General features: G+C 40.8%; 1 protein-coding gene across 1 annotated transcript in view; it reads left to right on the forward strand.

Annotated features, from left to right (window-relative positions):
- Nucleotides 1-17,950, forward strand: part of gpr158a (G protein-coupled receptor 158a) — a 568,943-nt gene that overhangs the window by 109,018 nt on the left and 441,975 nt on the right. The window contains exon 2 of the mRNA XM_059638942.1: nt 1,374-1,479. Within this exon, the coding sequence (XP_059494925.1) occupies nt 1,374-1,479 (106 nt within the window). The remainder of the gene's footprint in view (nt 1-1,373; nt 1,480-17,950) is intronic.

The following is a 17,950-nucleotide window of genomic DNA, read 5'->3' on the forward strand; positions in this document are numbered from 1 at the left end:
TCTGGTATTAGCGAGTTTTGAGAAGATTTGTAGCTCAGGTTGAGGTTCTGGATGTGAGTTTGCTCGCTGAGCTGGAAGGTTAGTTTTCAGACGTTTCATCACCATGGTGATGAAACGTCTGAAAACTAACCTTCCAGCTCAGCGAGCAAACTCAAATCCAGAACCATCTGGTATACAATGGACTCCAATCAGCGAACTCTCCATACCTGAAATGTTCACAAATTATTTGATGTCTTTTACTCACTTTTGTATTCATTAGCTTCTTCTTGAATGCTATCTATTTATATCTTAATGATGTAGCTGAATAACTTTCAAATGCAGGGTCTAACAGCCACTGACAGAAATACAAAGATGCAGATTGTAGTTGCAACGAATGACCAAAAACCATGCAGACACAAAATTTAATTATAGTGGAGACAGAGTCATATTGGAACAAGTAATGTCTTTTTGTGATTAGAAAACCCTTATAATCCATTACTAATAAATTACAAGCATGTTAAGAAGATTTTATTATAACAGAAATCAAGTTGATATTTTATTCTCTGACCCTTTCCTACTAAACACAAACTCGGCATTGAAATTAGCACTAAGCATCCCACATCACCTACCACTTCTTGAAGGAAAGGGTGAGAAGGTGACCTACCCATCTTGAAATGCACAGGAGAGTCCTACAATTTCTATCCTGTTCATTCTAGGTCAGTGGCTGGGTGCCAACTGCCTGGAACACATTTGTGGAGCAACAAGAAGTTGTCATTGGCTAACTTATCAGCCCATTTATTCTGGCTGCTGGTGGCTTATTGTCAACATCTTGTTAGAAACCCTTGGATAAACAGCTGGAGTTCCCTACCTTTTCAGGCAGAGGATGAGTTTGAACATGAAACCCAGGGTCCAACCGTATGAATGGAACCTCCAAATTTAATTGTAATATACAAATATTTGGAATATATGCCATGCACGGTACATCAACTTGTGGCCATGTTGAGCAGCAACCTAAGCTGTGATCGCTAAAGTAGCTCAAAACCATCTTCGTTTTCTGCTTTTGTGGGCCCTGTTGTTTGAAGAATTTGTATGTACGATCCCACTTCTTTCATTTCATGCACTACAGCAATCTGGTATTGTAGTTATATAAATGCAGGAAGATCTTGATGAATTATCATATTAATGACTTCAGTAACACAGATAATGAGTTTCAAATATCAGATTAAATTTAGAAATCCTTTGAAGAAGGTGTTGTAATTCAAATATTGAAATTAATTACTCACACGTGTTCTGACTCATATCACTATTTGTATTCAAATTGATTGGTCAGTTACAGGGTGATTACAATCCTTCCCACCTATTTATGATGATTAATAGTTTTATTTTTCTTCTAGGGGTGTTGTCAGAGTTGACATAAATTTACAAAATGTGGACATTGACCAATGTTCAACTGAAGGATGGTTTGGAGGAACACACAAATGCAGGCTCAACAGCACGAAGGTAAAACCAAATGTACTTGTTGAAATGGGTCTCCCTTTGACAGGCTATCTGGAGGATTTACTTTCATAGTCATGGACTGTTTTAGATGTCAAATCAGCACTGAAAATGAAATCAAATAAATCACTTTATTGTTGTCTTCATTGAGCTTTTGCGAATTAAAATGTATATTATTTATTTTATATGTTTAAAATATTATGAAAGTTTGGACTTGTCTTACAAATCTAAAGAGATGTTGCTGATGATGCATAAATCACTTAGATTATCACACAAGAAATGCAATGTCTAATTCTGGCAATCATCCTTGCTGTTAAGCTTGGAAACTATTGATAACCTTTGTTCAAATGTTGCCTCCAATGGTAAGAGCACCCTTAAAGTTGGTCTGTATAATAGATTATATACTGTCATTACTCTTGGAGATTTCATTGGACATTAGCTGGAGAAACTCAGCAGGTATGGCGGCATTAGTGAAGAGAAAGCAGAGTTTCCATTTTGGGTCCGGTGACCCTTCTTCAGAACACTTAGTCTGTATTGTTAGACAGAGATATCAAGAGTGTGCATATGACAGCACATGGCACTGAGTGTGGATCTGAGGATGTGGCGAGAACAGCTGTCTGAGGAATGTTTACAACATAGAGAGGCCCTATGGTCCTGGCTGGATTCTAAACACTAAAGATGAAGATTTAATCGGAATCCATGTGCAATGAGTCTAAGCAAAGGCAGTCACTGAGGAATGTTGCGTGGCTATGGACACAAGTTTTAACAAATATCTTATCAAACACTAGGAATGACAAAAGAAAGTAATGATGTCAGACAAGAAGAAAGATGAGAACAGGAATCCTGTCAGAGAGTGGAGCAAAATGTCTTCAAGGTAGGCATATCTTAAAGACCTGCTACAGTGAGTTAACACTAAACTAAAAAACAGAGAACTGCAGATACTGTAAATCAGGAACAATAACTGAAATTGCTGCAGAAGCTCAGTAGGTCTGGCAGCATCTGTGGAGAAAAAGCAGAGGGGAGGATTCAGGTCCAGTGACTTTTTGTCAGAGCAGATCTATTGTCTTGGAATTTAGAGGAAGGACGTTCACCCAGTTTTCTTTCTTATAATTGTGAAAGTGTCAAAAGTGAACCTGTGGTGACATTAACAGTCTGAATTACTACCTCCTTGTCTGCCATAAATATTCCTCTGAAAAGACTGTCACAGGGATACAAAACTCACCTTGAAATAGGCCTTTTTTTTGTTTATTGGGTTAAACGTGTGAAATGTAACCTGATGTGTACCATCAACAGTCAGTGAACCTGCGGTGACCATAAACAATCTAAGTTCCCACCTCTTTTTGTCTGCCAGTTATACAGCACTATGAACTCCAAATGCTCAGATATGCTTTTCAACATGTCTGTGTTGCACAAGTGGAAATTAAACTAGAAAAAACAAAATTGTTTCTGAGGAATGATCATTGAAAAAGCCTCAAAAGGAACAAAACGGTGAGGCAGAATATCTTGACCTTTCACAAATTGTTTTTCTTCCATTCACTGCTTATTCAGATAAAAAAAAATCTACTTCCTGAGTGGAAAAGATATGATAATCAGTTTTTAGGATTAAGTATTAGTTGTTATTCTTCATTGATTTAGAAGGATGTATATCAAAATTTGTGCCTATTCATTATTTATTAGATAACTTTAGGTCTCCACAGTTACGAGAAGAAAGGAAATAATTGACAAATTGTGATGCAAATATGTCAGTACTTATTTCAAGGTTAAAATTATTGCTAAACAAGTATGCATATTTGTTTATTCAGCAATGAAAGGCGCAAAGTATCATGATTAAAATTTAAGAACTGAGATTGTGGTAATCAGAAAATGACATATTATGAACACCTTTTAAAAATTTGGACTGGAATGTTAGAATATAACAAATGTGCATTTGAAACATGAACACATGACTGTTCTGATCCACCATTGTGAAGGCCTGGCAGGGCATCCAGTTTCATGAATTTTTAAAGCTAACACTTTGCCTTACACTGGCATTAAGGAATCATGAAGTCAGATGTATTTAAGTCTGAGTCTTAAAGACACCAGATATTGAGTAGAACAGGCTTGAAAGGGCAAGTCGTTCCTTCTCACTCTGGATTCTCTTCTGTTTTCATCAATAATAAAAAAAATGGAAAATTGTGTTAATATGAACCGGTAGAAAACTTCAGGCTTTGATGTTGAAGGTTTTGGATATGGGAGAAAGCCTGTAAGTGTGGTGGAAGGAGAGAAATCTACTGCTTTTAAGTGAGCTTGCTGATATTTACTAATTGATTTACCTTTAAACATTTATACACAGGAAAAACAAAGTCCGTATGATATTTAACCAATCTTGCAACTAGGCCTAGTAATCAAAGCAATTTATGTTAGAATTTCATATTTTTCAGATTCTTTCCTTGCAGTCTGAGGGAATGTGTTGTTTCAACAGCTCTCTGTGAATCTGATTCTTATTCAATAAATGTTTGTAAGAACAGTGTTGTGGGTTGAATTATTCATGAGATTGTATGGCTTCTTGAATAACAAGACACATGGCCTGTGGAATTTGGACAAACTGTGTAATTAGTTACTATCTGAGGTGTTTTGTGTTCATTTCATGAGCTGTTCAATAGCTGTCAACAGTCGTCTGCCAAAAGAACAAAATGAAAATTATTCTTTTGGCAAAGATAATAGATTAATAAAAAAGGCTACTTCTTTCTTGGGTTGCCAACAAGGAACTAAATCAATGTGATTTTTCAAATGATCTTTAAAGTTAGTGAACAGTGTTTAAGCCTGTAATTCCACAACAAGGAAGGACAATTTTCCATTTTTTTTGTCATAGCCAAGAAAGGTATTGTAAGCAGATGTTTTGCAGTTTACAGGGTTACTTGTATTTATTTGTAAATATGGCTTTTGAGGTGTAAGTATGCATGAAAATTATCTACCTCCTATTAGATATAAGTCAATACTTGGTTAAATTAGTAATACTTACTGTGATGATGTCGTGAACACTTAGTGAGAAAGTAAAATGGGGTCTTTCCGGAAGCAAAGTGTAAGACTAGGTCCTCCCAACGGTCTCAATAGCGAAGTAGAATCTATTTTTATAATCTGCAAATAGCTACAGAGGTGCAGTTAACCAAATATGCTAGAAGACACCTTGTTAAATCACAAGGTAGCCACACACACACACACACACACACACACACACACACACACACACACACACTGCATGGTGATTAGTATGCAATCTGGAGATCTGATTTAGCAGCATTTACTGTCAAGGAGGCAATTGCGCTGGTAAGTCAGAGGATTTTGAGGAAAACAGATACTGCTGATTGGTGGCTACGAACCCCCAAAAAGCTTCTGGCAACACTCTACGCTGAAGGGTACATCAGAGAAAGACGCAGGAAACATTTAAGATTTCATGAGAGATTCATCGGAACAGAAGAAATCTGCAGCTCCATGGCAGAGGTACAGGCTTCATTTCATAATAGTCATCAGGCGATCGAATAAGTGCCAAGGTTGCATGAGTCAAAGCAATTAGTCCCCGTCCCTCCATCTCCATTGCAGCTCGTTCTGATGAGTCCAATTTCAACGAGGTGGGCCTCCAAAATGTCCACCTTCTTCCTCAACCATGGATTCCCCAATGCTATAGTTAACAGGGCCCTCAGCCAGGTCTGATCCATCTCTGGCATTTCAGCCACCACCCCCTCTCTTCATTCCCACAACAGCTTTAACGTCCCCCTTGTTCTTATCTGCCATACCACCAGCATCCACATCCAGAAGATCGTTAGCCACTGTTGCTGCCACCTCCAACAAGATACCACCACCAGACACATATTCCGCTTCCTCCCTTGTTAGCCTTCCACAAGGACCATTCCCTCCACTCCTCCTTCACCCCCAAAACCACTACCCAACCACACACACAGCTCCATGGAATCTTTCCTTGCAACTGCAGAAGGAGTAACACCTATCCATTCACTTCCACTCTCCTCAGTATCTGTGGGCCCAAACACACCTTCCAGGTGAAGTAGTGCTTTACCTGCACATTAGTCAATCTAGTTGACAGTATTCCATGCTCAATGTGTGGTTTTCTCTATACTGGGGAAACAAAGCATAGACTAGGTGACCACTTCACAGAACACTGATGTTCTGTCTGCAAAAATAACCTTGAGCCTCCAGTTGCTTTCCATTTCAATGCATGACCTTGCCCTCTGGCCAACATTTCTGTCTCAGGCTTGCTGCAGTGCTCCAGCAAAACTCAGCTCAAGCTGGAAGAACTTAGGAACTCTATAGCCTTCTGGACTCAATATGGAGTTGAACAATTTCAGGGCTTGAGGCACCTTCTCCCATGTCCCTACACCCATCTCCACATACCAGGCCTTGTAAACACATGCAATAAAAGCAGAAATTGCTGGAAAAGTTCAGCAAATCTGGCAGCATCTGTAAAGAGAAATCAGAATTAACATTTCAGGTCTGGTGACCTTTCCTCAGAACCTCAGTACGAAAACATAATTGTTTTGAAGAAGGGTCACCCAACCCGAAACGCTAACTCTGCATTCTCTTCCCAGATGCTGCCAGGCTGATTGAAATTTTCCAGCAATTTCTGTCAAGTTGAGTTCTGAAGAAGGGTCCTGATACGAAATGTCAACTTTCTTTCTCTTCTGATGCTGCCTGGCCTGCTGCGTTCCTCCAGCTCCACATAAAACTACTGTTAGCCACTTATTGTCCCCATTAACAGCTCTTAATTCTCCTAGGTTGACCGTTGTCCATTCCTTTGTCTGTCCAACTGTTTTGCTCTCTCTTTGGGCTCTATCTCTATTATCATTTATTTCTTCCGCAACCCCCTACCCCGTCTTCTGCATAAAAAACAACTTTTTCCAAGCTACCATCAGTTCTGAAGAAAGGTCACTGTACTTGAAATGTTAACTCTGATTTCTCTACAAAGATGTTGCCAGACCTGCTGACATTTTCCAGCAATTTCTAATTGTTTCTAATTTCCAGCATTTGCAGATCGTTTGGTTTTTGTTTTATAATCTAAAGAAATCTATTCTGATGATGTGTGAAGCAGCAGTCTTGAAATAAAACTGATTTAATCCTAAAATGTTAAGATTGAACTTGACATTGGAGACATTTGGAATTCATATTTGAAAAAAAAATATGTGATATACTAATGCAGCAGATACTACAAGTCCTGAAGAAGAGTTATACCTGAAATGTTGTATCAGAGATAATAGGAACTGCAGATGCTGGAGAATCCGAGATAACAAGGTGTAGAGCTGAATGAACACAGCAGGCCAAGCAGCATCTTAGGAGCAGGAACGCCTGAAATGTTGACTGCTCCTTTCCTCCAGATGCTGCTTGGCCACCTGCTTGTCCTCCTTGGATTCGAGCATCTGCAATTATTTTGTTTTATGTATTTAATTGCTGAGATGACTAGGAAATGACATGTTCACATATACTGTCTGGCCTCCTTAACCTTCCAACAAAATCATTCTCATCACACATTATTAATATCTTATCATGCAAGAACGAAACTTCAGGTAACAGAATTGGAGAAATGAAGACTGACGATTTGGGTCAAGACCCTTCTTCAGAAATGGGGGCAGGGAAGGGGATTCTGAAATAAATAGGGAGGGGGGGAGGTGGATAGAAGATGGATGAAGGAGAAGCTAGGTGGAGAGGAGACAGACAGGTCAAAGAGGCGGGGATGGAGCCAGTGAAGATGAATGTAGGTGGGGAGTTAGGGAGGGGATAGGTCAGTCCAGGGAGGACAGACAGGCCAAGGAGGTGGGATGAGGTTGTGGGTAGGAGATGGGGGTGCAGCTTGAGGTGGGAGGAATGGTTAGGGAGGCGGGGACTAGCTGGGCTGGTTTTGGGATGCAGTCAGGGGAGGGGAGATTTTGAAGCTTGTGAAGCCCACATTGTTATCCGTGGGCTGCAGGCTTCCCAAGCGAAATATGAGATGCTGTTCCAACAGCTTTCAAGTGGCATCATTGTGGCAATAATAATACAATTGGCTCATAATATTATATACTTCCATCAGATTGCCCCTCAGCTTCTGACACTCCAGCAAAGCAATCCAAGTGTTTCCAATCTATTCTTGTAACAAATATACTCCAATCAAGACAATATCCTGATAAACCACTTTCGCACCCTCTCCAAAGCCTCCACATTGCATCCTATAGTGCAGCGACTAGAACTGCATACAATATTACAAATGTGGTCTAACTAGAGTTTTGTACACCTTGAAACATGACTTTCCAATTTTTACGCTCAGTGCCTCGACCTGAGAATGCAAGCATGCCATATGCATCCTTTACCACCTTATTTACTTGTGTTGCCACATTAATTGAGCTATTAAATTAAACTCCTTGACCCATCTGATCAAGATCCCATTGTACTCTGAGGTGGCCTTCTTTGCTGTTCACTACACCTCCAATTCTGGTGTCATCTGCAAAACTTAGTAACCATATCTCCTATGTTCACATCCAAATTATTCATATAAAAAATGAAAAGCAGTGGACCCTTGTGGCACACCAGCTGTCCCAGACCCCAGTCTGAAAAGTATTTAGCTAAGAACAACTCCAGAGGACTTGAAGGCTTGAGCACATGTCATTGACTTGCTCTCCAGGCATGAGATGCTTAGCTAGGATGATTAAAGAGATGATTAAATGGAGCAATAATAATCAATCAATTTCTATATTTCAGATTTATTAGTTCTTAAGGTTCTGAAGCTAACAAAGGTTAACACTGTTAAAATTCCAATTTTTGTGGGCAGTGTAAGCAGCTTGGAATGCAAGTAGGCAGTTAAGCCGTATTATGGTAAAGTTCATTGCACTGGAAATTACAACACCATTTTGTTTGAGAAGATCAGATTGGGTTCCTAGAGAAAAACTACTTCCATTTCTTGGGAGACCCTATGCCCAGTGAACATAATACAGAAATTTGAAACTGACGTTTGAGGAAGTTCAGAAATCTCTCCTGCAAGCTACAATTGATGCTAAAGCAATAGTTAATTTTAAAACTGGGATTATTTGATTTTTGATATCCACAAGGTACGAAGGGAAGTGGGACGAAAGCAGATATATGGAGGTAGCTCTGCACTCATTGATACCACTGTGCTTGATGGGGCCACACAAGGGCACCTGGAATACTGTGAACAATTTTAGTTCTCTAATCTAGGGAAAAGTATGCAGAGATGGGAGGCAGTCCAAGGAGCATTCGCTACATTAATCCTGGGAATGGTGGGATTTTCTTATGAAGGGACGTTACATAGGTTGGGCCTGTTCTCATTGAAGTTCAGAAGAATGAGATGTGACCTAATTGAAACAAATAAAATTCTTAGGGGGCTTGACATGACAGCAGCTAAGAGTTTATTTCCCCTCCTGAGAGAGTCTAGGACCCAGAGGGCATACTTTGAGAGTAAGGAGTTGCCCTGTTACAGGAATTTCTTCTTTCGGAGGATAGTGAATTTGTGGTATTCTTTAGTGTAGAAGGCTGTTAAGGCTGGGTTGTTAAGTGTGTTCATTGCTGAGATAGATAGAATTTTAATCAATAAGGGAAATGAGGGATATTGGAAAAAGGCAGGAAAGTAGAGTTGAGGATTATCAGATCGGCCACGATCTCATTGTATGGTGGGGAAGACTGAATGAGCCACATAATACTGCTCCTATGTCTTGATTCCTAAATCCTCAGAATACGTATGCGTACATCTGTTGATCATCAGCAGATTTTTGCACAGGCTACGAAATAGCCAATGCTCATTGAAATGGATCTGGAGACAGTGGAATTTGAAAATAAGAGGAAAGCCTGTTAGATCAGATTCACAACATGACTGTGTAAGAATCCAAATGACTATGTAAATGGTTACCTGTCGAGCTATAGCAGAATTGGGATTTCCAAATGGGGTATCTCCTGAGTCCAGAGGCTGTCTTTGAAATGGTGGCAACCTACCAATGGCAAGTAAGGTACACATTGAAGTCAGAGACTTTGTCCCATGTTGAAGAGTCTGCTCCATAGGCTGATCACTGACACAGTAAGGAGCTATCCCCCTCATGCCTTACAGCCCAATGCCTTCTTGTCCTATGTTCACTCATGTTATGGTCAGAACTAAAGTTTCCATCACTCTTTCTGATTTATTTCTATACCACTAGCCTCTGATGATGTGTATGGTTACTACTGGTTCTTCAGACTTAGGAGCCTGCCCATGGTTGTTAAGTGGATGGAAATTCCAGAATTGGAATTTAGGCACCTCCATGAGAGGAAACATCCTTTCAGCATCTACCCTGTCATGTCCCTTCAGGTTTTTATATGACTAAATAAGATATTTGGCAAGCACCATGTGCACCCTTCTTGTAACCTTCTGATCCTTTCTGTTCCCCTTTCCTCCTTCCCCAATTGCATTTACATGCCTAATGAAATTAACACTTTAAGATAACTGTAAAGCATATTCCAGAAGTAGCACTTAATTGGCCGTTACTTCCAAAAGCGTAGTCGGGGACTACCTTTGGTATTTGTGGGTTCCAGGACTGGAAACGGGAACTAAATTCCTGCCTTGCCATTGAAAGCTGAGTGTTGTTCGATTTACGGATATAATTACCTTGTGTAGCATTGTGTGAGATGAAGAGAATTAAGAAAGTAGTTGCCAGCAGGAAACAATTTGGATGTAAGTACTATGAAGCAATCCACCAGCATGAATCTCCTGGGTAGTTGTTCATAATACCCTAAAGCTTGTCTTTCCTTACATAACAAGAAGATTTATAGAGATAGTAGGAACTGCAGATGCTGGAGAATCTGAGATAACACAGTGTGAAGCTGGATGAACACAGCAAGCCAAGCAGCATCAGAGGAACAGGAAAGCTGACGTTTTGGGCCTAGACCCTTCTTCAGAACACCTTGTTGTGCCTTGTTATCTCAGTTTCTCCAGCTGCGGCAGTTCCTACCATCTCTATTGTGGCGCTCTTCAGTAGATTATATGCTTTACATTTATCTTAAGGTGTTAATTTCATTAGGCATGTAAATGCAATTGGGGAAGGAGGAAAGGGGAACAGAAAAAATCAGAAGGTTACAAGAGGGGTGCACATGGTGCTTGCCCAATATCTTATTTAGTCATATAAAAACCTGAAGGGACAAGACAGGGTAGATGCTGAAAGGACGTTTCCTCTCATGGAGGTGCCTAAATCCAAGGGGCATAGTTTAAAAGACAATTAGACATGGGAGCAGAAGTGAGTCCTTTAGCTCACTGAGTTTGCTCTGGCATTCAATGTGAACATAACTGATGTGATAATCCTCAACTCCACGTTCAGGTCTTTTTCCGGTAACCTATGCTTCCCCTATTATAGTCATACAGTCTATCTCAGCCTTGAACATTATTAACAATCCAGTTTGTACAGCTCTCTATGGCAAAGACTTCCATAGATTCTCTACCTTTGATGTAAGACATTCCTCCTTATCTCAGTCTAAAATGGGTGGCTGTTTATGTAGAAGCACAGCAACATGGCAGATAGGAGCAGAAGGAGACCATTCAGCCCTTCAAGGCCTGCTCAGTTATTCTTTACAATCATGACTGATCAGCCAACTCAGTAGCCTAATCCTGCTTTCTCCCCCTAACCTTTGATCCTGTTCTCCCCGAGTGCTACATCCAGTCACCTCTTGAATACATTCAATGTTTTGGCATCAACTAACTTCCTGAGGTAATGAATTCCACAGACTCACCACACTTTGGGTAAAGAAATGTCTCTTCTTCTCTGTCCTAAATCATCTACCCAGAATCCTCATTATGTGACCCTTGGTTCTGGACACACCTACCATTAGGAACATCCTCCCTGCGTCTACCCTGTCCAATCCTTTTGGAATTTTATCAGTCTCTACGAGATGCCCCTTCATTTGACTGAACTCTGGTGAAAACAATCCCAACCTCGTCAATGTCTTCTCATACGTCAGACCCATCATCCCTGGAATCAGCCTGGTAAGCCTTCCCTGCATTCCCTCAAGAGCAAGAGTGTCCTTCCTCAGAAAAGGAGACCAAAGCTGCACACAATATTCTGGGTGTGGTCTCACCAAGGCCCTGTACAACTGCAACAACACATCCCTGCTCCTGTACTTGAAACCTCTCACAATGAAGGCCAACATACCATTTGCCTTCTTTACCACCTGCTGTACCTGCATAATTACCTTCAGTGACTGGTACACCAGGATGCCCAGGTCCACACTCTCCTCTCCCAATTTACAGCTTTTCAGATAATAATCTACCTTCTTGTTTTTGCTTCCGAGGTGAATAACCTCACATTTATCCAAATTATACTGCATTTGCTGTTGATTTGCCCCTTCACCCAACCTGTGGAGATCATGCTGAAGGATCTCTGCATCCTTATCACTGTTCATGCTTCCACCCAACTTTGTATCATCTGTAAACTTAGAGATGTTCCATTTTGTTCCCTCATTTAAACCATTAATATATTTGTACATTCTCCCCATGTCTGTGTGCATTTCCTCCGAGTGCTCCATTTTCTTCCCACAGTCCAAAGGTGTGCAGGCTAGGTGGACTGGCCATGCTAAATTACCCATAGTGTTCAGGGATGTGTAGAGTATGTGGGTTATAGGGGGACGGGTCTGGGTGCGATGCTCTGAGAGTCAGTGTGGACTTGTTGGCCTGAAGGGCCTGCTTCCACACTGTAGGGATTTTAAGAGTCTAAGGTTCTAAGACATGTGATGAATAGCTGGGGCCCCAGCACTGATCCCTGTGGTACCCCACTTGTTACTGCCTGCCAATTTGAAAAGGACCCATTAATTCCCACTTTTTGTCCTCTCTGCCAACCAGTTTTCCATCCATCGCAATACACTTCCCCTAATACACTTCAATATTCTGACATTATACCCTCTGGTCCTGGATTGTCTCAATAGGGAGATCAACCTCTTTGTATCTAACCTGTCAAGCTTCTGAGAATCTTGTGTTTCAAAATAAGGGGTTTCCTTTTGAGACAGTAAAGAGATTTTGTTTTTCTCTTCCCCATAGCATGTTGGAGGTTGGGTCTCTGAATACTTTTAAGGTAAGGTCGGAAGTCACACAACACCAGGTTATAGTCCAACAGGTTTATTTGAGATCACAAGCTTATTGCCCTGTCATAGAATCCCTATGATGTGAAATCAGCCATTAAACCCATTGAGTCCACAACGACCCTCCAAACAGCATCTCACCCAGATCCATTCGCATCCTATACCTGTAACCCTGCATTTCCCATGGCTAATCTACCTAACCTGAACACTGTAGGCAATTTAGCATGGCCAATCCACCTAACCTGCACATCTCCTGGCTGTGGGGAGAAACTGGAGCGTGAGATGAAGCCTATGCAGACATGGGGAGAATGAGCAAACTCCATGTAGACAGTTGCCCAAGGGTGGAATCAAACCAAGCATCCTGGCGCCATGAGGTAGCAGTGCTAACCACTGAGTCACTATACCACCTTTTACACTATGACCTGGTGTTGTGTGACTTCTGACGTTGTCCACTCCAGTCCAACACCAGCACTGCCACATCATGGCTACTTTTAAGGTAGAAATAAGTTGACAGTCAAAAATCTAATGATGGAGTAGGGTTGAAGGGCTGAGCAGTCTCCTCCTGCTCTTACCAGAGGAAGTGGTGGAGGCTGGTACAATTGCAACATTTAAAAGACATTTGGATGGGAACATGAATAGGAAGGGATTACAGGGTTATTGATTAAATGCTGGCAAATGGGACTAGATCAATTTAGGATATCTGTTCAGCATGGACAAGTTGGACCGAAAGATCTGTTCCCATGCTGTGCAGCTCCTCGACTCCATGATTGACACATTTGTGTGGATCACACATCTACCAACTCAACTGCAGGTACTATGTTGCCAGGAAGACTAAAAGGACTGGAGGGAAATAAGAATTAGAGATAAACGGGAAATAGGAATAAAGTTGTCACACTTCATTTATGTTTCCATTTCATTGTTTTTCTTGGATTGTGTCTGCACCCCTCCTAATAATGTAATGAATTATTTGTTAAATGTTAAGTCTTCTTTCCAGTTTTTCAGTTAGGAGCCATTGCTTGTATTATACATCCTGGATGCCTTGATGATCCCTACACAAAACATGAATCAAAACAAGATAAAATTAGAGCTTTTATTCTTGTTTTTCTGATGCTGGCATCCTGCTGAGATTTGTGTAACTCTTTACCACAGAAGAGAGACATTGTACTAACAACAATACATGGTATCAATCAACCCCAATGCATGCACGACTGTTTCCTCGGAATTTATAACAGAATTTGCTTACTCTGTCTTTACACCTCAGCAGAAACTAAGTTTACTCACAGAAACAGATGTTTACTAAAGTTATCCCTGTGGCTCAGTGCAAGCATTGAGAGGAATTCCAGGCCTTCATATCTGTCTTTGTGCTGAGAAGTTGACAGTAACTTGGCCTTGATGGATCTTTTGGGAAATGGATAGAATTTGGTCCATAAATATTTAATCATTATGTCAGCTGTTTTAAAGCAATTCTGGGCATGAGGTACTGGTTTTACTTTTGCTGCAAAAGGTGCTGTGATTTTTGTTTAGGGGATATGAATTTGGACCAAAAGTCAGATATGCCAGAATAATGATTGCTCTAAAATACACACTAAATTTTGGTAAAATTGGATTCTACCAGTGGATGTGCCCTTTTACCAAGTGACGTGTGCTGTCAGTGACAGGATAATGAAGATGGAAGCTATCATTTCATTATTTACAGCAGGATTGCTCCTGACCTAAAGGGCAATAGAAAGGTTACCATGAATTGTCAAACAAGAGAGTTCACAGGCTCTGAATGTTCTTTCTGCAACCAAGAAGAGATTCTGTAAAATACCTCTCAATAATTTTGTGTTGTTATGATGAGGTCATTAAACTTCTTCCTGTATTGCAAAGAAGTGCTGGAGTTCAAAGAGATAATAATCGCTTGTTACCGCAACCACTCTCTTCCATAGTGAGCATGATAACTTTTATGTCTTTGATTTTCCAATTCAAAATAAACCAATCCATACATTCATTATAAGGACTTGCAGTCAGGTTGCCACTTTTCTATTTCGCTGCAGCAACATATTTAGGCCTTGTTCCCATGTATTTTACAATCATGATTGTCTTTCTGCAGCAAGACTTCTTCACCATTACCCCAGTTCTGTTCTGTTCTGTTCTTCTACCGGGCAATTTCTGTCCCCTCCTTCTATACAGTTCTTGCTAATTTGGGCCAATACTTCACCAACAATTTTTTGTAGGTATTTTAGATATTGCTTCAATGTGACTTCCAAATCTTAGCCTCTCATCTATGCGGAACAGGTTTCCCAAATTTAACTAGTCTCATTTGCCTATGTTCGGCCATATCCGTTGAAACATTTCCTATTCATGTACGTGACAAAATAAGTTTTAAATATTGTAACTATACCCGCACGAATCACTTTGTTAGGCAGTTCATTCCATTTATGTACCACCTTCTGTGTGAGAAAGTTGCCACTCAGGTCCCTTTTAAATTTTTCCCCTCTCACTATAAATGTATGCCCTCTAGTTTTGAACTCCCCTACCCTGGCTAAAAGTCCTTTCCTATTCCCCCTATCTATGTTGCTCGTGATTTTATAAATCTCTATAAGGTCACCCCTCAATCTCCTAAGGTCCAGGGAAAGAAGTCTGAGGCTTTCCTGACTCTCCTGATCATCCTCAGTAAATGTGCCTTATCTGAAATCAGTGGTTAAAAATCATAAGTGGAAAATTAGCTGATACTTTCTTCCCAATCCCTGAGATTTTGAAGCAATTTGTAACACCCCACCATCTGGGTAGGCTGTTAGCTGATTCCAAACAAATCAGGACTGAACTTTAGAAGTTTTAGCCTTTATAGTTTGAGAGAGTTGAGGATCTTTTACTTACACCTCTGCAAGCAAGTTGAAACTTGTTGGACCAAGGAGACAAGCTTTATCAAAAGCTCTTAATTTCTTTGTAATTTGGCTTCTCAAGCATCCACCTCATCTCCCAATCTGAACTACACCACTGCATTAAATAGGTGATCAGCACACCCATTATATGATCCCAATTGACCTAAACAGTCAATTTCTGGGAGCTCAGAGATTTGAGATTGCTGGTTTCCCTCACAGCCAGGTATCATTGACTGTATAAAAACCAAAAGAACTGCAGATGCTGTAAATCAAGAGCAAAAACAAAGTTGCTGGAAAAGCTCAGCAAGCCTGGCAGCATTGTGGAGGAGAAAACAGAGTTAACAGTTTGGGTCCGATGACCCTTCCTCAGAACCTAAGTTCTGAGTTCTGAGGAAGGGTCACCGGACCTGAAATGTTAACTTTGTTTTCTCCTTCACCGATGGTGCCAGACCTGCTGAGCTTTTCCAACAACTTTGTTTTTGATCATTGACTGTATGCATGTTTCCATCAGGGCACTAGTAAGCAGCATTTGTCAGCACAAAAGTCTGCAATACACCAATATTGTTAGTTTTACACATATATTCAACGATAATTTATTGTATCAAACACAAGAATCTAGAGAGAAGTCATGACAGGAAACTTTGGATCCATGGTGCGCTCCTCTTGCACAATGTGGGAACTAAGAAGTGTTTCCAGGATCCCTGACAGTTGTGGCTATGTGCTAACTGTTTTTGGAATTGGAACTGCAGTGGACTTACTGCAGACTGTGCACAATGCTGAGAATGTCATGGATAGAGGTTTAGCAAGATAGTCACACTGCAGGTGAAGCAGAAAGGGAATAGGGGACCATCGGACAAAGTAAAAAGGCTCAGGAAGGAAGTGCAGAAGTCCCCTGTGGTCATCCCCCTCTCAAACATATACCACCTTAGATGTTGTTCTGAGGAGAAAGCAGCATCAGCCAAGTTTATGGTACCACAAGTGGCTCTGCTGTACAGAAGGGGAGATAAATAAACAGCAGGCCTATAATAATAGGGGATTCAATAGTGAGAGGTATAGACAGTTGCTTCTGTAGCTGCAGACATGATTCTAGGATGATATGTTGCCTCCCTGGTGCCAGGGTCAGGGATGTCAGGAAGCAGTTGCAGGACATTCTGGGAGTGGGATGGTGAACAGCCAGCAGTCATGGTGCACATGGGCAACAATGACATTGGTAAATAAAGGGATGAAGACCTGAAAGCTGAATATATAAATTTAGGAGATAAAGTGCATGACCCTTAAGTGTAATAATCTCAGGATTACACCTAGTGCCATGTGCTAGTGAAAGCAGGAATAAGAGGATAGATTAGATGAATATGTGGCTGGAGAAATGGTGTACTGGGGAGGGGTTTAGATTCTTGAGAACATTGGATGCGTACTCATGGAGTTTAGAAGAATAAGAGTCAAGCTTATCAAATCATATGCAATTTTTAGAGGACTTGATAGTGTAAATGCTGTGAGGTTTTTTCCCCTGTGTGAAAATGCAGGATAACAATGATAATTTCAGAGTTAGCAGTTACCCAGCTAAAACCAAGATGAGAAGGAATCTCTTTTCTTAGAGGGTAGTAAATCTGTGAAATTCTTCACCTGAGGGAGCTGACAAGGATAGGTCATTATATATATATTCAAGGCTGAGATAGACAGATTTTTAATCAGTAAAGGGATCAAATGATCTGGTGAAAAGTCAGGAAACTTGTGTGAAGGATTATTGGATCAGCTATGATCTCATTAAATGGTGAAGCAGACTAGATGGACTGAATAGTGTCTTTCCTGCCACTTCATATTATGGTCTTACAGACAAAGATATACATTATAAAGTGAAGAAAGTTTGCTGGGAGGAGTTGGTGTTTGCACAAATGCGAGAATGTGAAGAAAGAATATTGAGGTGGAAAAAAAGTCAAGGAAACAAATGTGTTTGGAATTAAAAAGATGCAGAGCAAGATGTGTCTGTTCCACTGGGGATTATTCACCACCTGCCATACTGAAAGGCCAGTTCATTTAAATGTTCCTCCCAAGTGGAAGCAGGAGTGTTTCTTCACTCCACGACTTTCTAATCATGCCTTCCCCACCCACCCCCGCTCCCCATAATTTGGGTGCAGGTAACACAGTGGAATATAAAATTAGGAATGTTTTACAATAGTTGTACAGAGCCTTGGTGAGACCACACCTGAAGGTCTGAGTACAGATTCTTTTCTCTATACTTACATAAGGAAATAAATGCGTTCGATGCTGTCCAGCAAATTTCCCTTGACTGATACCCATGATTGGATTGGTTATCTTAAAGGAACAGGTTGGACGGACTGGGCCTGTATCCATTACATTGTAGAAGCATGAGACGTGATGTTATTAGAACATGTAAGATCACAAGGAAACTCGACAGGGTGGATAACACAATGTGGAGCTGGATGAACACAGCAGGCCAGGCAGCGTCAGAGGAGCAGGAAAGTCGATGTTTTGGGTCGGGGCCCTTCATCAGAGGAACAGAAATGTTGATGTTTCTGATTGGGACC

This window comes from Stegostoma tigrinum, chromosome 2 (genome assembly GCF_030684315.1).
Source record: "Stegostoma tigrinum isolate sSteTig4 chromosome 2, sSteTig4.hap1, whole genome shotgun sequence".
NCBI lineage: Eukaryota > Metazoa > Chordata > Chondrichthyes > Orectolobiformes > Stegostomatidae > Stegostoma > Stegostoma tigrinum.